This window comes from Salvelinus sp. IW2-2015, linkage group LG4q.1:29 (assembly GCF_002910315.2).
Source record: "Salvelinus sp. IW2-2015 linkage group LG4q.1:29, ASM291031v2, whole genome shotgun sequence".
Classification (NCBI taxonomy): Eukaryota; Metazoa; Chordata; class Actinopteri; order Salmoniformes; family Salmonidae; genus Salvelinus; species Salvelinus sp. IW2-2015.
Window position 1 is genome coordinate 10737095 of NC_036842.1, and position 20867 is coordinate 10757961.

The following is a 20867-nucleotide window of genomic DNA, read 5'->3' on the forward strand; positions in this document are numbered from 1 at the left end:
TACCATATTTAYATAAGCATTCAGACCCTTTGCTATGAGACCCGAAATTTAGCTCGGTGCATCTTGTTTCCATTGATCATCCTTGAGCTGTTTCTACAACTTTATTGGAGTCCCCTGTGGTAAATTCAATTGATTGGACATGATATGGAAAGGCACACACCTGTCAATATAAGGTCCCACAGTTGCATGTTAGAGCAAAAACCAATTCGAAGGAGTTGTCCGTAGAGCTCCGAGACAGGATTGGGTTAAGGCACAGATCTGGGGAAGGGTACCAAAAAATGTCTGCAGCATTGAAGGTCCCCAAAAACACAGTGGCCTCCATCATTCTTAAATGGAAGAAGTTTGGAACCACCAAGACTTTTCTTAGAGCTGGCCAAACTGAGCAATCGGGAGAAGGGCCTTGGTCAAGGAGGTGATCAAGATCCTGATGGTTACTCTGAAAGAGCTCCACAGTACCTCTGTGGAGATGGGAGAACCTTCCAGAAGAACAACCAGCTCTGCAGCACTCCACCAATCAGGCCTTTATGGTAGAGTTGCCAGATGGAAGCCACTCCTCMGTAAAAGGCACATGACAGCCCACTTGGAGTTTTCCAAAAGGCACATAAAGACTCTCAGACCATGAGAAACAAGATTCTCTGGTCTGATGAAACCAAGATTGAGCTCTTTGGCCTGAATACCAAGCATCATGTCTGGAGGAAACTTAGCACCATCYCTACGGCGAAGCATGGTGGTGGCAGCATCAYGCTGTGGGGATGTTTTTCAGTGGCAGGGACTGGGAGACTAGTCAGGATCGAGGCAAAGATGAACRGAGCAAAGTACAGAGAGATCCTTGRTGAAAACCTGCTCCAGAGCGCTCAGGACCTCAGACRAAGGTTTACCTTCCAACMGGACAAYGACCCTAAACACACAGCCAAGACAACACAGGAGTGGCTTCGGGACAAGTCTCTGAATGTCCTTGAGTGGCCCAGCCAGAGCCCGGACTTGAACCAGATCGAACATCTCTGGAGAGACCTGAAAATAGCTGTGCAGCAACACTCCCCATCCAACCTGACAGAGCTTGAGAGGATCTGCAGAGAAGAATGGGAGAAACACGCCAAATACAGGTGTGCCAAGCTTGTACCGTCATACCCAAGACGACTCGAGGCTGTAATCCCTGCCAAAGGTGCTTCAACAAAGTACTGAGTAAAGGGTCTGAATAGTTATGTAAATGTGATATTTACATAAGTATTCTGCTTTGTCATTATGGGGTATTGTGTGTAGATTTGTGAGGGGGGGAAACAATTTTATACATTTTAGAATAWAGCTGTAACGTAACAAAATGTGKAATATGTCAAGGGGTCTGAATACTTTCCGAAGGCCCTGSAGCACCCAGCCTCATAGCACTGTTGACAATTAACAGACACCCCATTGTAGAGGGTTGTTCATACTTTGTTGTGTGCCTGTTGTTTTTGTTGGCATAATTACCCTTAATAGAGGATAATTGTGCCCCAGGGCTGGTTGTTGTCTCTGCAACTTAGCAATAATTGCTGAGATGCTTTTCTCCAATTACTCAGACACGGGCCTTTGATTTTAATGTGCTGGAAACAAAACAATTAAAGTAGACTTCAATCCAGAGATGCAGAATTGATTTCCCAAGTTCATGAAGCACTTAAATCCAACTCGAAGTTGAAATGCTTGTTAACACAGACTTTATATAAGATATTACAGCAAATCATTAACATCAAASTCATGTGTGAGTATATATCTATGGTGTATTTTATGTAACTTAACATTCTACAGGGTTGACAACATTTCCATCATAAACATACTTCTAATTGTCAGTCACCATCACTAGCTCCATCTGTCAGAGAGTAGTTGGAGTTCACTGATATTCACCCAGACGTGATGGTGTATATACTGAATTTGTGTTTACACTAGTATAACTACACTAATGAAATCATGGCGATATGCCAATCTAATTTGATTTATTTTCAGGCAACACAGATGTCCTAAAGACATCTGGGGYGGCAGGTAGCCTAGTGGTTAGAGYGTTGGACTAGTAACCGAAAGGTTGCAAGATCAACTCCCTGAGCTGACAAGGTTAAAAATCGGTCATTCTGCCCCTGAACAAGGCAGTTAACCCACTGTTCCTAGGCTGTCATTGAAAATAAGAATTTGTTCTTAACTGACTTGCCTAGTTAAATAAAGATAAAATAAAAAAAGAGCAACAATTATTCAAAGCACTTGGTTTGATACCACTAAATAGAACATGAGTGTATGACTATATCTAGCTACCCTCTACAGGAGCAAGACAGTTTTTTTACTCCRTAGAGGAAGATGTAGGGGATGATGCAGGTGTAAGAGGATCCGATGTAGCTGGCCAGCTCCAACGCCAAGGAGGACGTGTGGATGTTGCTGGCCATCATCAGCAGCAGGTGGATCACCCAGCACACCACAAACACAGTGGCCACAGCCACCACGCTCTTGGCTGCCCTCACCTGAGTACCTGAGCCTGGGCTGGGCTTAGCTGGAGGCTGAGAGGACCTCTTCAGATCGGGTGGAGCTCTGACTATGCTGTCCCCGATCTCGACCTGGTAGAGGGGGGAACTGATCGAGCTGTGTACAACTGAGGGTCCATTGTTAGGTAAAGAATTAGCTGTCCCGTTGTGATGGTCCGGTGTCAAGCCCTGGATACGTGTCTGGTTCCTTAGCAGAGTGATCACAATCTGGATGCTAGCAAACGCTATACCAGCGATGGGGAGGGCGTTAGCGAAGGTCAGATACAACGGCTCATAGGTCTGCCTTGCAGTTTGGGAGGGAAAGATTTCTAGACAGTCATCGTGGCTCTCATTTCCACTGTCCACTCGGAGAAACAATAATTGTGGAACACTGAATAACACAGCCACTGTCCAGCTGCCAGYCAGGAGACAGGCTACGAGACGGAGGCTATCCAGCTGGACYGGAGCTCCTCCGCGTTTCAAAGACCCCACCAGTTTCTGGTACCAGAACACACTAATAAACAAGGTGGAGAAGACACTGCTGGTCTCTGACAGGTCAGAGCAAAACTGGACCACACAGCAGTAGGCTTCCCCCAGGAACCAGTGGCCAACAAAGTCAGCCATGGTATCGGGCAGGTCCACCAGGTAGTTGGTGATGAGGTTGGAGACGGCCAGGTTGATGAAGAGGACCTCATTGGTGCGGAGACTGGACTTGGGTCCAGGGAGAGAGCGGAGACAAAGCCAGTTGTTCCCCAGGATCCCTAGCAGACACATCAGCCCTCGGACGAAGGCTTCGATCCACTCCGTTGCATCCATCCCACCTGGGGCATCTATATATGTCTGAGCCTTATTTGGCTCAACATTTATAAGGGATGTTAATATCATGCTACAGCCAGGCCCAACCCCTCAACAAATCCTTAGAGACTTAACCTCACATTTGCAGTGATGCAACATACATACATTTCTAGTCTTCAGTTCTTGGACAGCACCAGAGACTGGGACCAGAAACCGGCCCTGGCATTTCAAACACACCGGACCATTTTTAATTGTTGAGGCCCCCATCAACAGCCAGGTAATTAAAAATAAACAAGTTAGACAGGCCCACTGGGCTAAAAATGGACCAGCCCCTCTGGCATTTGCCCAAAATGCCAGATGGCCGGTTCACCCCTGCCAGAGACTTGTAGTATCCCAATACAGAAGCGAAAAACCAAACTGAACTTGGATCACTGTAAAGGAGCAGAGTTTGAATAGCCTATGTTTATGTTGTTAGAATATTCAACATTTGTACATTATATACTTTTATCTGTCACTATAGAGCAACATTATTGTCCATTTCTAATGACAGACCCATTTCCATATTGAAGCAAATAACATTTGTAATCAAGAGTATGGCTATGACATGAAATATATATTTTTCTAAATAGTAAAAATAATATTTAGCACTGAAAACATACACCACAATGGAGTCCAGCCTGCTATAGTGTAGTTCACGTAAGTCCTCCTTTAAACGGAGTCCAACCAATAGACAGACTCCCGATGTTGTGTCCCAAAGCTACCTTTCCCCGGCGATAGCCCCACCTATCAAATCAAGAGCCGCTTCGCTGAGTTGGTGGTTGGTCGGGCCCAGTCGGTACGGTGGGATTTCCAAGACGGGCACAGCTCGTTGGACTTTTTGACCATGGATTTGTTGCATTTGATCCACGGAGACTCCGGACAGAACATAGTGGGAATACGTCGTATCATGGATCATTTATTGTATCTTGGTGTAATCGTTTCGTTGGAATAAACTGCTGATGTTTGTGGAAAGTACAGAATGCCCAACAGCGGCAGGGAGAGAATTAAAGGCAGCGCGTTTATTCCAGTGTCCACCGCTGCAGTCCTCCTCGTCGGGTCCACCACTTTATTCTTTGTCTTTACGTAAGTTAACGATATGCCTCCTTTTGAAAATGTAGTTTGATACAAGACACTAAAGTAGCCTACCTTTTCGAAACTATTATATTCCTATCTGAAGTAGGCCTAGTCCACATATTTGAATTGCATATACTGTATATAGGCTTATGAAGTATCCGATCCAATGGGCATGCACAATTGCTCCAAACGGTAAAATTGTCTCTAGGAAAAGCTTGTGATAAAATAGCTCCTGTCGCTCACACACTGTGTAGAATAAGGGTMGTTTTTTAATTGATTTGGCATTTGAGTCCCTTGCCTTTGCAACCATGAAACACACATACAAATGACAAATAAACACATAATACATGTTTTTGTTTATATTGAACTGTTTATAAATTATAAAACATAATTCAAATCCTTCATACTGCAACCCTCTATGTTGATGCATTGTTTAAAGTACTTAGGAGCAGGCTTGTCACAGTAGTGGAKTTGTAGTGACATGTTTTGGGAAYTTGAATGCTAGAAAGTGAACAAAAGTATGTCATATATTGTATAGATTAATAAAAACAAAGAAGGCTATTAAAATACCTATTATTTTACCAGTATAATGTGTGACCCTCTGTTTGCTGTCACTGGGGTTACCACCTTGAAAATAACTMATTACAAAGATCTCCAAGAACCTTGAGCCTTCTCTCCAGTGGCAAACTCTTTTCAGACCACTCCGGTCTATATTAAAGTAAATTATTAGCTAATCACACCCTTTAAATATGTCATACATTTGAGGATTCCATTAATTAATTTGGTGTCAAAATCCAAAGTGTCACTTTTTAATTTAACTAGGCAGTTAAGAACAAATGATGGCCTAGGAACAGTGGGCTAACTGCCTTGTTCAGGGGCAGAACGATTTTTACCTAGTCAGCTCGGGATTCTATCTAGCAACATTTCGGTTATTTGGCCTAACGTTCTTACCACTAGGCTACCTGCCGCCCCAACTTGGTGTTAGTCCATTTAAATGAAGGGAAATATCCTTGTGAGAAAAATGATTAATCATATCACTTTAGTACAGGATTGATGAACTTAGATTTGATCATTGTGGCCTCCATTTCAGAAAATCTTAATTTACCTCAAATGTCTCATTGGTGTTACCATCATTGGTGTTACCATCATTGGTGTTACTACTCCTACAGATGTCACAACATTATCATAATGGTACAAAGTTTTTAAGATCATTAAGCTACCATGTTAGTTGATTTAGAATGGAAAGATGTAGTCAAATCAAAATTTTAAAAATGAGGAAAAATGAAGTACATTTTGTCCAAATGTTACGTCCGTCGTTGGATGAAGACCAAGGTGCAGCGTGGTATGTGTACATTTTACTTTTATTTMAAATGACACCAAAAAACAACWAAATACAAACGAACGTAAAGCTCTGTAGCRCTATTCAGCAACTATACAAAGACAAGATCCCACAACAGAAGGTGGGGAAAAAGGGCTGCCWAAGTATGATCCCCAATCAGAGACAACGATAGACAGCTGCCTCTGATTGGGAACCATACCCGGCCAACAAAGAAATAAACAAACTAGAATGCCCACCCAAATCACACCCTGACCTAACCAAATAGAGAAATAAAAAGGCTCTCTAAGGTCAGGGCGTGACACCAAAATGCCATGTCCAAGTTCCACTGTAATTCAAGAACGACCAATAAACATTTGAAGGCTAACTTCACATTCGGAATTTAGAACAGTGTTTTTTTGCCGTTCAATCTGACAGAAGTGAAATATGACACATATTTGTTGTTGAAAAAAGTCCCTTTTGTGAAATTCTGGTGTAGTTTTAATTACATATCAATATGCTATACTATTCATTAAACAGTTCAACAATACTGTACCCAAAGCTGTCTATTAGTATTTACATGTCATTGCCTAATACCATGTTGATCCTCTTAATACAAGCTACTGTAGGCTATATGAATTTGGTATGGGGACTATGTGAGTTAAGAGGCTATTTAACTATTAGGCCTATGTCTAAGGCTGATTTTCTGATATTCCGACTCAAAATATAATGAACACAACCACACCTCTCAGAGTGTATGTGAACATGTATTCCTAAATYYCTTTATCTTCTTCCAGAGGGCAATGATGCTTAGAGTCAGAAATATTTCTTAGAAATCAGACTGGGTCAGCTAGAGCAAAACAGGTTCCCGAATATCACCGTACTTTTATTCTCAAAACGACATTTTAGTCATGTGAGAATCACTGCCGTGTTGTTGGGATACCACCAACAACACTTTCAACATTATCCCCTAGATTGCTAATAGCGCCTGGGTGAATAGTCCCACTGTACTACCATWCCACTACAAAGGGAAGCACAGCCGTGAGCTGCCCAGTGACACGAGCCTACCAGACGAGCTAAATAACTTCTATGCTCGCTTCGAGGCAAGTAACAATGAAACATGCATGAGAGCATCAGCTGTTCCAGACGACTGTGTGACCAGGACGTGTACTCAGAGCATGCCCTGAAGTGGAACTTGCCYGTCCCTGTCTGAGTCCGTAAAACCAACATATTTCAAGCAGACCACCATAGTCCCTGTGCCCAAGAACACTAAGGTAACCTGCCTAAATGACTACTGACCCGTAGCACTCACGTCTGTAGCCATGAAATGCTTTGAAAGGCTGGTCATGGCTCACATCAACACAAGTATCCCAGAAACCCTAGACCCACTCCAATTTGCATTCCGCCCCAACAGATCCACAGATGATGCAATCTCTATTGCACTCCACACTGCCCTTTCCCACCTGGACAAAAGGAACACCTATGTGAGAATGCTATTCATTGACTACAGCTCAGCGTTCAACACCATAGTGCCCTCAAAGCTCATCACTAAGCTGTGAGGGTACTATGGTGTGCAACTGGATCCTGGACTTCCTGACAGGCCGCCCCCAGGTGGTAAGGGTAGGCAACAACACATGCGCCATGCTGATCCTCAACACAGGGGCCCCTCAGGGGTGCATGCTCAGTCCCATCTTGTACTCCCTGGTCACTCATGACTGCAGGCCAGGCTCGACACAAACACCATCATTAAGTTTGCCGATGACACAACAGTGGTAGGCCTGATCACTGACAACGTCGAGACAGCCTATAGGGAGGAGGTCAGAGACCTGACCGTATAGTGCAAGGACGTTTCCGATTAGTATCCCGATCTTCTGATGGATGCCTTTTGATTCCCACATCTGTGGAACTAGGGGTGACTAAAGACTTGGGGCTAGCAGGGAGGAGTAAACTATTGATGACTTATAAAGGGCAGAATCAACAACCTCTGCATCATCAAGACAGTCGCTTTGTGAGAAGGTGTTAACTATAGAAAGATGTTAACCCATGCTCACACTTAGCTGTTGTTATGTAAATGACAGCTGAAAAGTGCCAGGCCTTTGCCCTAAATCAAAGCATGTTCACTGAGGCCATGGTCCAGTGTGATACAGGTGCCGGTCTGTGGAGATGGAAACAGAAAAGTCTGAGCCTTCTGGGTAAAACACTGGGGTAATTCTCAGGTGGAAACTTGGCATAAGTGTACTAGACTACATGCACTTCTGATTAACTGAAATATTTTATAACGGTATATCCTCAGTGACGTGATTATGCATTGATGTGAGGAAAGAGAAAGTGGGACACAGTGGATTGAGTTGTAAATGTACTATACTGTTCTGACTGGGTTGATTTGGACTAAAGCCACTGACTTGGCTGGGGGTTATCCAATGATTTGTGAGAGAGTCTGGAAAGAGTGATTTCATACTGACATCCTCCCTATTGTTTTACTCCCTGCTGTTCAAAGACAAGGAGCTTATGGACATTGGGCTTAAGAGAGATGTGTAATCCTCTATGTAGGGTAGGATCTGAATCTTTAGCATGGAAGAGTCCGTTTTCAGTCCTTTTCATATGTCATTGAACTGTTATATGGAGAAAGATRAAGAAAGTTATCTTGTATCTGAAAGTCTTAACAGTGAATATAACTGAATATAAGAACTGACATGGCCATGCCTACTGCATACCCCCAATTCACATGCTGTTTGGAATGAGGAATTCTAGAGTTCTTTATGGGAAATACAATACAATGAATCATCTGATAAGTGAGTGCGTAAAAAAAAGTAAACTCATTCCATTTTATTGCAACTCTTGGCTGCTGATGTAGCTGCTGCTGTTGAAGTTTAATTGCTAAGTGTCAGTGAGTCAGTTGTATGCCAATCGTATCTCTTCACATAGGCTTGTTTATTGCGTTATTATCTTGGTGGCCTGCTGTTGTTGACTGATTCTGGGGATGTTTTTAATTGGGATTGTAAATCATTGAGGAGTTGACAAGCAACTGCCCGAGGTGACAAAAKATACTCAAAACAGAGATATTCTTGTCTATAAAAATTGAAATAGAAACATTACTTAAAATATGGATGATACATTTTGACAATCCCCAACAAAAACATAACGGCTTGATTGCAACCAACAGGCAGAATTTATATATAAACGCAACATGAGCTGAAATAAAAGATCCCAGAAATTGTTCATAKGCACAAAGTTTATTTCTCTCAAATTTTGTGCACAAATTTGTTTACGTCCCTGTTAGTGAGCATTTCTCCTTTTCCAAGATAATCCATCCACTTGACAGGTGTGGCATATCAAGAAGCTGATTAAACAGCATGATCATTACACAGGTGCACCTTGTGCTGGGGACAATAAAATGTGCAGATTTGTCACACAACACAATGCCAGACATGTCTCAAGTCTTGAAGCAGCATRCAATTAGCATGCTGACTGCAGGAATGTCCACCAGAGCTGTTGCCAGAGAATGTCATATTTATTGATCTATCATAAACCGCCACCAACATCGTTTTAGAGAATTTGGCAGTACATCCAACCGGCCTCACAACTGTATGGCATTCTGTGGGCTAGCGGTTTGCTGATGTCAACGTTGTGAACAGAGTGCTCCATGGTGGCGGTGGGGTTATGGTATGGGCAGGCATAAGCTATGGACAACAAACACAATTKTATTTTATCGATGGCAATTTGAATGCACAGAGATACCGTGACGAGATCCTGAGGCCAATTTTCGTGCCATTCATCCACCGGCATCACCTCATGTTTCAGCATGATAATGCACGTCCCCATGTCGCAAGGATCTGTACACAATTCCTGGAATCTGAAAATGTCCTAGTTCCTCTACGGCCCCAATGTCGCAAGGATCTGTACACAATTCCTGGAAGCTGAAAATGTCCCAGTTCTTCCATGGCCTGCATACTCATCAGACATGTCACCCATTGAGCATGTTTGGATCGACTTGTACGACAGCGTGTTCCAGTTCCCGCCAATATCTAGCAACTTCGCACAGCCATTGAAGAGAAGTGGGACAACATTCCACAGGCCACAATCAACAGCCTGATCAACTCTATGCGAAGGAGATGTGTCGCGCTGCATGAGGCAAATGGTGATCACATAAAATACTGACTGGTTTGCTGACCCAAGCCCCTACTTTAAAAAAAAAAAGTTATCTGTGATGAACAGATGCATATCTGTATTCCCAGTCATGTGAAATCCATAGATTAAGCCCCATTTATTTATTTGAATTGACTGATTTCCCTATATGAACTGTAACTCTGTAAAATCTTTGAAATTGTTATATGCTSCGTTKACATTTTTGTTCCGTATAGAATGTGTACTATTAGAAGGCCTATATTTCATCAAAACGTTTCACATTAAATGCCAAAATAGTATATGCCATTCAAAATAAATCTAGGCTCTAAACTACATTTTCATTTGATAAAAAAATAGATAGATTATATAACTCAATCACGATTTACTTGATTTAGTCACACAGTATGGACAGTCCAGGGATATTTTACCCTCAATCTTGATAAGAAATGACSATATCAGACACATTTTTTTTTCAAAGACAGTTGTATTTAATGGATTACATAAATTGGAATGACTAAAATAATAAGTAGGCTTCAACATCAACATTAGTTTTCCAATCATACATGTTCGGTACATTTCCACAGTCAATTTGCCGTGCTAAACAAGGAAATGCTTTATTTCAATTGTACTGAATGATCAAATAGATAAATCGCCTTTACTTTGGTAAAGGGCTAGATTAAAATGTTCTGATGATAAGAGGCTGAAATCATCTTGAAAAGTGTTGGTTGCGATCAGAACTAAAAGAACACCCCGACATCCGTGTTATGGAGCGGTAAATCGATGCGTCAATTGGTGATAATCTAGTGTCAATCAGTGTTTGCAATTGGCCCAACCCTTCTATCAGACGTTAGTCAAAAATCTGACTGAGTTGATGTTTTACGGAGTTGACAAATTGCTTATTTTTCTTCTTTATTCAAGTGCTATACTACATAGCAATTTTGTTTTTCTTCATTTGCTATAACCTAATTAAAATGAACATATTTGAACCAAAAATCATATTCTATGTTAATCTATAAAGTAGATGAAGTTGACAGGTTATGGTTGTCACCATGTGATATCTACAATGTATTTTTAAATCTTTCAAAAGTAGAGGACTTTTAGGACCATGAGTTGTCTTGTTGCACTACATGTWATCAGGAGATGAGGAAGGGCTTCCCATGGTATAGCTGACCCTACACATTTTTTATTCATTTACGACTTTGAACAAATCTGACAGAGTTGACCAACGCTCTGGACAAATTTTTTAGGAATCACAGTTTTGAGAAACATATTCCTTAAAGTCAGAGAGGGCTATTGCAAGAAACTACATGAGATCCTTTTTCAGTGAATATTAATTTTAGCCCGTTTTAAGAGTTTTAAACACTTTTGGGGGGAGTTTAAAATTGGGATCCTTTGTTCTGGACAAGGGTATTTCCTGGCACAGAGCTGACATGCAAATTAATAATATTAKAAATATTTAGGAAATTCCAAAAACAAACAGTATTTTTTTTGCTTAAATAATGTAGCAAAAAAATTATTATCGAAGTATAAAAATAAAGTTTTCACAACTTCCAATAATCCCTGAARTTCTGTGTTGGTTTTTGCAGTCAGTTGATGGATGCTGCTGTATGTGGGTAGCATTACTTTGGCGGCCAGGCAGAGCAAGCAGTCTATCCCTASTATTATATAATGAGAGTGAGTGGTCATTTTCCATCAATGATCAATAGACTCGTATCTGCATTTCTAAAGAGAACTTCCACACTTCAATAGAACAAACCCCCAGAGCTCCACTGCTCCAGGACAAGTGGCTGTTATTGCAGGTTTGTCTGAAGATCGCCAACACGAGACGTGAAGAACATTGCCGAAAACATTCCCACTGAGAGATGTTTCACGATGATAAAATAGACTATGTCTGAAGTTTCTATTCCATGGACAGCCATTCTTAAAAGATAAGGTCATGTTGAAACAGAGCGTTCCAGCCCAATCACACATGCTCGTTTGTTTGCCCTTTCACTTTGGCAGTAGCAGAAGAAATGGAATCTGTAGGGACAATATTTTGCCGTTGCATCATATGTAGGCCTACATCCCTGTTAGACAGAAGAACTGTCTGTCTGTGTCTGTCTGCCTGTCTGCTCTTTCAGCAGGGACGATGTCTGTGTTTCTTTAAAAGCAGTGATGGACAGATGCCAGATTCTGTCGTTATCTCGACCAAATGCAACCCTACCTTGGTCCTTCTGAGGGAAAGGGACCTTGATTCGTCCTTCGTGCTATATGCTGTTGCAGGGAGTCCAAAGTGAATGCCAGTCAGACCTCATGGTCCCTCGGGTTGTTACTTAGAGTATGTGCGTGTCAAAAKAAATTGCCCAAATACAACCCCAGTCTGTTAGTATGGAGAGTAAGCTGCAGCAGTTACTCTGATGTATCAAAGTACATGACTCACAGACAAACTGACAAACTGGTCTATACAAGATTTAGGACACTTTTCAATATCAAGACAAAAATCCTCCTGTGAAGTTGGCAAGGGGGGGACCACTGAAAGTAGGAACCTTTTGGTCATCCTTCGCCTGATAAACAGCCTCATTACTAAGCTAAAACGGAAAGGGTTATCTCAGCCTTCAGAGTGTGTTTGTGTTACATTGTTCCCTCTAAGTATTGTTACTGTGGACAATTCACAAAAGACATGCAAAGACCAGCAGTGGGAACACTACGAACTTGAACCATTATAAGCAAAGATTCTTTCAAGGGTGTTTCCTCGTAACAATCTGCCATGGCTAATGTCAACATTTGATGTAGCTGAGATGCTATACAGTTTTGTAAGGAGAAGCCTTCTTGACCTTTTACTTTCTTTCTGAGTTAATTATGCAACCATGTGCAGAGGGGAGGATGTCAGATGTGATACACACCCATAGTGGGTCAGATATTTATAGAATAACACTCCTCCCCAAACAAACAGTTTATTTTATGCCCGTATACGCATCGATCCCTGGATACAATGATGTAATATGTACACGTATGTTTCCTTTAAGTAGACATACATAGTTGATATTCAAGCCCGTAGTTTTAATAGTTCAAAGAAGAACTCTCTCCGAACCCTGTTATAACACTGTTATGTGTTCATTCAGTGTTTTCTGAAGCTAAAGACAAGTCATACATTCCACACATTCCTAAGGGCTTATGATCGCATTTCTTTCAGGTTTTTTAACACTCATATTTTCAATCCATGAGATGTTTCTAGGAGCCATACACTGGAACTTAAATGGTCCTTCGGCTGTCCGCATAGGAGAACCCTTTGAAGAACCCTTTTTTGGTTCCAGGTAGAACCCTTTAGGGTTCCATGAAGAACCCTTTCCACAGAGGGTTCTTCAAAGGGTTCTCCTATGGGGACAGCAGAATAACCCTTTTGGAACCCTTTTTTTTCTGAGAGTGTAGTTGTGAGCCTCTCTAATSCTCTTCTCTGCTTGCTGCTTGCTGCCGATGCGATAGACACTGGTAGTGATGACTAGCCTACCCACTACTGTGCTTTACTCAGGCAGGGCAGTGTGCAGATTGGACAGCCTCAACAGCAGCTTACCCTTCTGGATGATTTAATACAGCTCTGCTGTCTGTTTCATTAGGCGCAAGGCAGGGGCTTGTCTGCCTGCACCGCCACACTGCAGCATAATGAACTCTCCCTGTGCTGTGCTCCAGATGGTCAAAAAGCAATGATGGGCCGGACGGCAGGCCGCTCATGCAATGGCATCCACAGAAATAATCCCTTTGATAAGAAATCAGACAGTCGCGGATCGACCCTCTATAGAGCGCTGCACCTTATCTGGTGTGTCCTCTACGCTCCGCACTCAGCCCAAATGAGTTAGACTGACTTCTGCTTATTTTGAACGCAATATCATTATCTTCCATATTGTGCTCATTTTGTCMATTTTTTTTGTGATAGATCCATTATTTGACAGATGGGTGAGGGGGAAGAGGATTTGACCATCTAAATAATGAGTTTTGAAAAGAGAATCAGTGACAGTATACCTATTCCTAATTGCCTTTTTGTCTACTTGTTTTCCCCACCACCCATTGGTCTTGCTGGTAGAGGAGGATGGTGAAAGTGGTATGCAGATACATGAACACTACTCCAGACCATGCAGACTGACTGGGCTTGATCCCTCATATTTAGTGCTGCCCCGCTGGCATTTACCCCTAAATCTACCAATTTCATCCACATTCCCTATTTATACTGTAGAGTGGCTAGACGTGCAGGTACAGTATTCAGTGTACTGGGACAAGTACASTATTCAGTGTACTGGGACAAGTACAGTGTGGACTCTGTGTAGTGCAGGGGTACAGTATAATGCACATATCCGTGTAATCTAGCTCTCTTATGACAATTTAAGTACATCTCAAACATGAACACATTTAATGAAACTTTGCTTCAGAGAGGACTTAAGATATAAATCCCCTCCTCCAGCTGTGGGAAACCACTGTTCTGTTCCCCTCATTAATCTGATTTACTCAGTAGTACAATTTAGTGTTAATGTTTCAATTAAGTAAATCCTTAAAGAGGAGCATTATGCTGACAGATCAGAACTGTACAGAACTGTATTGTATTTGCCTAYGAAGGCTGTTTGTCTGTAAAGGCAGGCGTGTCTGTTGCAGCTGTATAGGTAATGGAATATGTATGGTTTGCTTTATCCTAAAGGTATGGAATAGGTTCTGTTGGGCTGTGTGTTGTGCTGTGTGCTGCAGGCTGTAGGGTCTGTGTGCTTGTCGTCTGATGGGAGGATTCCACCATCGCGGGCTGGCAGAGTGGGCTGTAATCCAGAGTCCCTAATCCTGGGATTATTGAGATTGCAGCTGGCATGGCATTACCAGGCATTCCTTTGGGGGTAACCACCCTTCCCCCATGCTACCCCACTCTCCCCCATGCGCTCATCCTTACTGGGGCTGTTCTATGKGGGCTGGGGGGCTTGCGCCAGGTTGGGCTGGGCTGGAGTTGGGGCTGGGGCTGGGGAAGGGAGACTCTTGGCTCAAAATGTTGTCAAAATGTTGTCAATTTCACAGTGTTCACAGTCACGGTCAGTCTATTGGGGTTCACACATATACGTTCTGCCTTCGTCACCTCCTGACCCTTCACCTTTGCAAYTGTGGGGAGACAGGTTTGGGTTGTGTGTGTGTGGGGGGGATCCACCCAGTATCTGTTTCACACTGATCACGGTCTTGTTACAGTCACTGTTACGGCCATTGTCACTAATACACAGTCTGCACTTCAATGGCAATCCTCACTTCTGCTGTTGTTGCCCCTTAACATAAAATACCTACAGGACGGAGGAGCATTAGGACATGCTGCCAGTTGTGATAATGTAAGAGGYCCAATGCTGAAACACATTCTGCTGTAAACTTTTCAAGTGAAGATAAATTCGCCACAGCAGCATGGCTTTGGACTCAATTCTATACAGATATTTAAAAAAAAAAATGGATATTGTATAGGCTCTTCATGCCGACCTTTAATCATTATAATCCACCGTGCCTTCCCCTGTGTCCCCGTCAGTAAACCTGATTACAGAGCCTTTATTTAATCTCACACTGTGGAGATATAATCATAGCATCCTCTCACCAAATCGAATTCTCCAGTTTTAACCACATTTGCATAATGACAGTGATGGTTATGATGGTYTCTATAAGCCCTGTGGACATATTCAGAAAACGCCATGAAGTTGGGTATCAGTCTGAATTTAGCGTCGCCGAGTGTAGTTATATTTTCCTGCTGATAAACCAAATCATTTTGACAATCCCTTTTTGATTGATTCCTACACTGAGCCTGAGGGAGATTTATACCCCTTTCAACCAATTCAACCTAGACATATTACTGTGCATGTTCTACGTCTATACTATGAGTGTAATGTGTGTGTATTGCAAAATGACTGTGTGTGTATTGTGAGTCCACTGTGCTTTAGGTCTCTTGTCTCTGTCCCAGGTGCCCGTGGCTGGCAGTGACYGTGTCAATCTACGTGCCACCATGCAGTGGCATCCTCTTCTTCTTTGTCTTGGCCAACTTCACCATGGCAACCTTTATGGATGCGGGTGTTCTCCCTATGGGTTAGTTACACTATAACTACTATATTATACACTATTACCATCAAAGTCAACTCTGGACCTCAAAGCCAGTTCCACTGCATTTGTTCATTGTTCCCTTCTAATCAGGGACTGATTTAGACCTGGGACACCAGGTGGGTGCAATTAATTATCAGGTAGAACAGAAAACCTGCACGGGTCTATTCACTACTGTACACTATAGTGTAACTAAACAGGACAAACATTACAGTAGGTTGGCAGGCAGTTATTCAACTCTATTGAATTATTATCTACTAGTTATAACATACTAGTACATTTCATTACCGTGACAATATATTGATAAACTAGGCCAGATTTATGGTAGTAATGTTAACTTTCTGCCTGAGAAGGAATTTGAAGAGAAAACATTGACATAAAAACAAGAATATCCAGTGTTACCCAACGCCCAGTGTTGTGCCGGTGACCTATAGTTCATGTCGAGCTGTGCGTTTGGGTTGCAGCTAATGAGGACGAGGACAAGGACGATGACTTCCGCGCCCCGCTCTACAAGAACGTGGACGTGAAGGGTGTCCAGGTCCGGCTGAAGTGGTGTGCCTCCTGCCACTTCTACAGACCTCCACGATGCTCCCACTGCAGTGTCTGTGACCACTGTGTAGAGGTGGGAGGGGGAGAGAGAGAGAACAAGCCAGGGCTGGCAGAGAGCAGGAGGGACGGGTGGATAGGGGGCAGTTGTGGATGTGAGACAGGCTTTGGGGGGGGGGGGTGTAGTGGTTGATGGTGGAGGGAGGAGGAAGGGCCTGAGGAGGGATCAATAGTGTGTGTGGCTGTAGGGTAATGGTGGGTGGGAGAAAATTATGGAGGGATAGAGGGGGAGGAAGAGAGAGATCACATTAATCAGGTTAATCCCTTTCCCCCGATCCTTAATGTCCCCGCAGCGGGGAGAGAGATGAGATTTGAAAATGGCTGGGACAATCTCTGTGTGTACACTGAGGTATATTTAGACAGCTCAGTGCCTATCAACACTTGTATGATATTTGACTTCTGTTGATAATGTCTTTCCACTGTCCAAGAGTGATCAATACCATGTGGATGTGGCTAGCTAGACCACTCCAGAATACTGTTTGTAGCATGGATGCACAATGTTGGGACAGAGTCATGTAAAGTAGGCTGCTACTTTGTTTGAATGTTGATTGAATGTTGAATGTTGATTGAATGTTTTATCTAATGTTGTATTCCATTGTGTCATAACCGCATGCAGGACTTTGACCACCACTGTCCCTGGGTGAACAACTGTATCGGGAGGCGGAACTACCGCTACTTTTTCCTGTTTCTGCTGTCACTCACGATGCACATGGTGGGCGTGTTCTCCGGTGGCCTGCTCTACATTCTACACCATCAGGAAGACCTGTGGAAGCTGCACTGTACTGTCACGTATCCTTCCTTGCACAAACCCTGTGTACTGTGTGTGTGTGTTCATACAGTATGTGCAGTATGATCATGGTAATTCATGTCTAAAGGTCCCTAAAGAGAGTCCGTGAGTCTCCTTGACTGCTGTGTCTAGCCTGGTGGTGATGAGTGTATCAGGTCTGTTCTTCATTCCTGTCCTGGGCCTCACAGGGTTCCACCTCTACCTGGTGTCTAGGGGCCGAACCACCAATGAACAGGTCAGACGCCTCTATGTAGCTCATGTTTTTAAATGACTAGATAAAAGGTTTCTGGAATACATGAGGCCACCCTAGGTCGAGTCCTCACTTTAATGAGGAAATTGTTGCCCTCTTTTCCACAGGTTACTGGGAAGTTTCAAGGAGGGGTCAACCCTTTCACACAAGGTTGCTGTGGCAACTTGGAGTATCTCATATGCAGTCCCATTTCTCCAAAGTAAGAAACATTTGACGTTTTTATGTAAACATCATGTTTAATATAACGTATTGGAGCTCATTAGCTTATCTATATGCTTGGACCATACCAGGTATACAGCGAGGCCCATTAAGAAATCAACAGTTCGCGTCATTCCTCCATTCCTGAGACCAGAGACTGACAGACAGATACCAATTATTAAGGTTGAGGATAACGGCATCCAGTGTCATGATAACCAAAATAAAGTAAGTCTGTCCACCTCAAAATACCCTCAGAAGGGAACATCCCAGATTCACATAAAACCTCAGTATTTAACTAACTTCATTGGCAGATCAGATATGTTTAAGAGTAGGTGCCTTCTCTTCTGCTCTCAGCGCCCGTCCACTGACGGTATGGAAGAGCCAGACATCCGACGTCTGGACACCCCACCACCTCTGCCCCCCAAACCAGACCCCAACGTGCTGAGGAGACACCTAGCAACACTTGAAGGTAGGGTCACATTAGTAATCTGACAACCAGGGATACAGTACCTGTATTTATGCACCTCATACTGTATTATAGAGAACATGAGCAAATGATCATGAAGAAACTTGAAACGGTCCAGAAACCCCCCAAGCTATCACTCACTGCTCTCCTACTGCACCCTAGTGGCCACATTATTCAACTGGTGCCCGGAGAGGCAGCCATGGTTTTAGTTGCTGCTTGTGTCTTCGTTGGTTTTTCTTTGTTTGTTTACTTGTGGATTTCCAACAAAATTTCACTCGGGATGAGCTACTGAATATTAGAGCAAGCCAAATTTAGAATGTAGTTTAGTGTTTATAGTGAAGATTGCAGTTCTTAGTTTACAGTGTACATAGTATGCGTACCGCGTATGGATTTGTGTAAACTATGCTTCTACGTCTGTTGTCTGTATATCCTGTTTATCGCCTGTCTGTATATTCTGTTCATGGTGGCAGCACCATTTCACCAAGTCAAATTCCTGTTTATGCAAATGTTTCGGCTAATAAAGGTGATTCTGATGACAGACTTGTATTATATGTTAATTACACACATGTTACTGCCTCTCTCTGGATTAGTTCAGTCACAAATCCCAATAGACATTATGGTAATATATTTCACATTTTGTTAAATATTGATTTCCTTCTCCATCTGTGTTTGGATTCCAGAGAGTGGTCTGCATCCCAAACCAGTGACCCCTTCCCCTGGGCAGACCCTGCAGCAGCTCAGGCCATTACCGCAGTCCACATCTAAGGCACCACCCCCCTCACCTGTCCATCAGGTCAGTCATATCATTCACAGCATTGACACCATTCAGATACACTGTGGATTTATTGTGCTGTGTTTTGAGCCGTTTCCACAGATCGTGGTTGTGTCCTGTGTTTTGAGAGCTTTCTAACAGACTGGCCATGTGATTCTGTGTTCTGTCGGCCCTCTAACAGACTGTTGTGGCTGTGTTATGTTCTGAGAGCTCTCTGACAGTCTGTTATGTGTTGTGGTTGTGTCTAGGTGGCTGTGGCACCAGAGCAGCAAGGGGGCAGCAGTAGACGTCATGACCTGTCATCAGAACTCATCCTGGGCAGATTGGACCAGCAGCTAGCCTTCCCATCCGGTCCCATGTCCGCTCCACTCCAGCTCAACTCTCTCACCCTCAACTCCCGCTCCCTCACCCTCAAACACGCCTATCGCCACCACAACAAGCTGCCGGTCTTGTACCCAGAGGGTCTGATCTCCCATCAGGTGTCTCCGGGCTTGTTCCCCCCTCACAACCCCCTGTCCAACCGCAACAGCCTCTCCTATGACAGCCTGGTGAACTCAAGTGACGCCCACTACCTGGCCCAGCGAGGAGGACCCCCACTTCATTACCACCCACACTTCATGACCCTAGGACATGAAGGCAGTGTGCTGCAGCGGCCCCCTCCACACACCTACAGCCCCGTGTTCATGGGGGTCACCAGGCAATCTCCCCAGCCCAGGGACACCTCACCCAGGGATCCCTCTCTACGGGACCTCACCCCTCAGGCCCTCACCTCCCGGGACCTCTCCCCTCAGGCCCTAATGCACAGGGACCTCTCCCAGCAAGCCTTGATCCACCGGGAGGCCTCTCCGGTCCGCTATGACAACCTCTCCAAGACCATCATGGTCTCCATTCAGGAGCGGCGGGAGATGGAGGAGAGGGACAGGATGCTGCGGATGCAGGCCAGGTCCCAGGCCCTGTACGGCTGCCCAGACATGGCGTTGTACGACATCCCCAGCAGACGCAGCCTCCCTGCGGACAGCATGCGCCTCCCAGGGTCACGCGGCCCCACCCCGCCCGCATACGGCTCCAGGGAGTTCCTGATGAGCACTGGTATTTTGGGGTACGGGGGTACGAGGTCGCCCCTCTCCAGCGCCTCGTCGTCCTCTCTGACCCGAGCCCCCAGGACTTCCAGCTCCCCCCTGCAGAGCAGCAGCAGCCTGCAGAGTAAGGGTCGTTCCCCCTCCCCAGCCTACCTCCCCCCAAACAGGCAGGCCCAGCCCTCATCCTCCTCCTCCTCCACACTGCCCAGCACCCTTTCCTCTGCCTCTCCCCCAGATGCCCCCCCATAACGCCCCTTACTCACCAATGCCATGRAGGGAAAGCACTCAGCACCCCTGGGTGCCCCCAAATAGGACCTGGAGGGTGTATGCAGCCAACCACACTACTCTGCAGTGTTAGCCTGTATATCCACAACTTCCCAGCACTGTGTAAGTGTGTCTGTGTGGGTTGTCAGTGTGTGGGAGGGTGTGGGAGTTGAGAGGACATCAACATGCAGTTATGGGAATCATTTTGTACAGATATTTGCACTTGGACCTCTCGCTAGCCAAGGGTGTGTGTTGAATATATAGAGTGAGTGATAACCAACAGCGTATGCAGATATCTCAGGACAGTGGCCAATTAGCAGACAGTTGTGCCTCTCTATGCAGTCGGGGGAATCAATAAGCTCAACTAGAACAGCAGACATGTACAGAAGACAGATCTTTTATTGTTGGTTTATGTGTTTTGATAATGCTTTTGAGAAATAATGTTATGTGATAATGATGGGACATTCTATTATTTTGCGTCTATAGAAATCATGCTTTAGTAATATTTTGTGGTTGTTTTGACAAATAAAAAAGTCTCTGTTTTGTTC

At 44.0% G+C, this 20867-nt stretch overlaps 2 protein-coding genes across 2 annotated transcripts; one reads left to right on the forward strand and one right to left on the reverse strand.

Annotated features, from left to right (window-relative positions):
* Positions 1-2270: 2270 nt before the first annotated feature.
* On the reverse strand, positions 2271-3351 carry LOC111962833 (putative neuropeptide Y receptor type 6). Its single transcript, XM_023986166.1, has one exon. It carries the CDS (start codon positions 3291-3293, stop codon positions 2271-2273), a length of 1023 nt encoding a protein of 340 aa, XP_023841934.1. The 5' UTR covers positions 3294-3351.
* Positions 3352-4065: 714 nt separating this feature from the next.
* LOC111961429 (palmitoyltransferase ZDHHC8B) lies at positions 4066-20867 on the forward strand. Its single transcript, XM_023983690.2, has 10 exons — positions 4066-4394; positions 15764-15885; positions 16362-16519; positions 17120-17292; positions 17423-17525; positions 17648-17739; positions 17831-17963; positions 18093-18207; positions 18885-18997; positions 19225-20867. The coding sequence occupies exons 1-10, from the start codon at positions 4291-4293 to the stop codon at positions 20302-20304; spliced, it is 2193 nt and encodes a 730-aa protein (XP_023839458.1). The 5' UTR covers positions 4066-4290; the 3' UTR covers positions 20305-20867.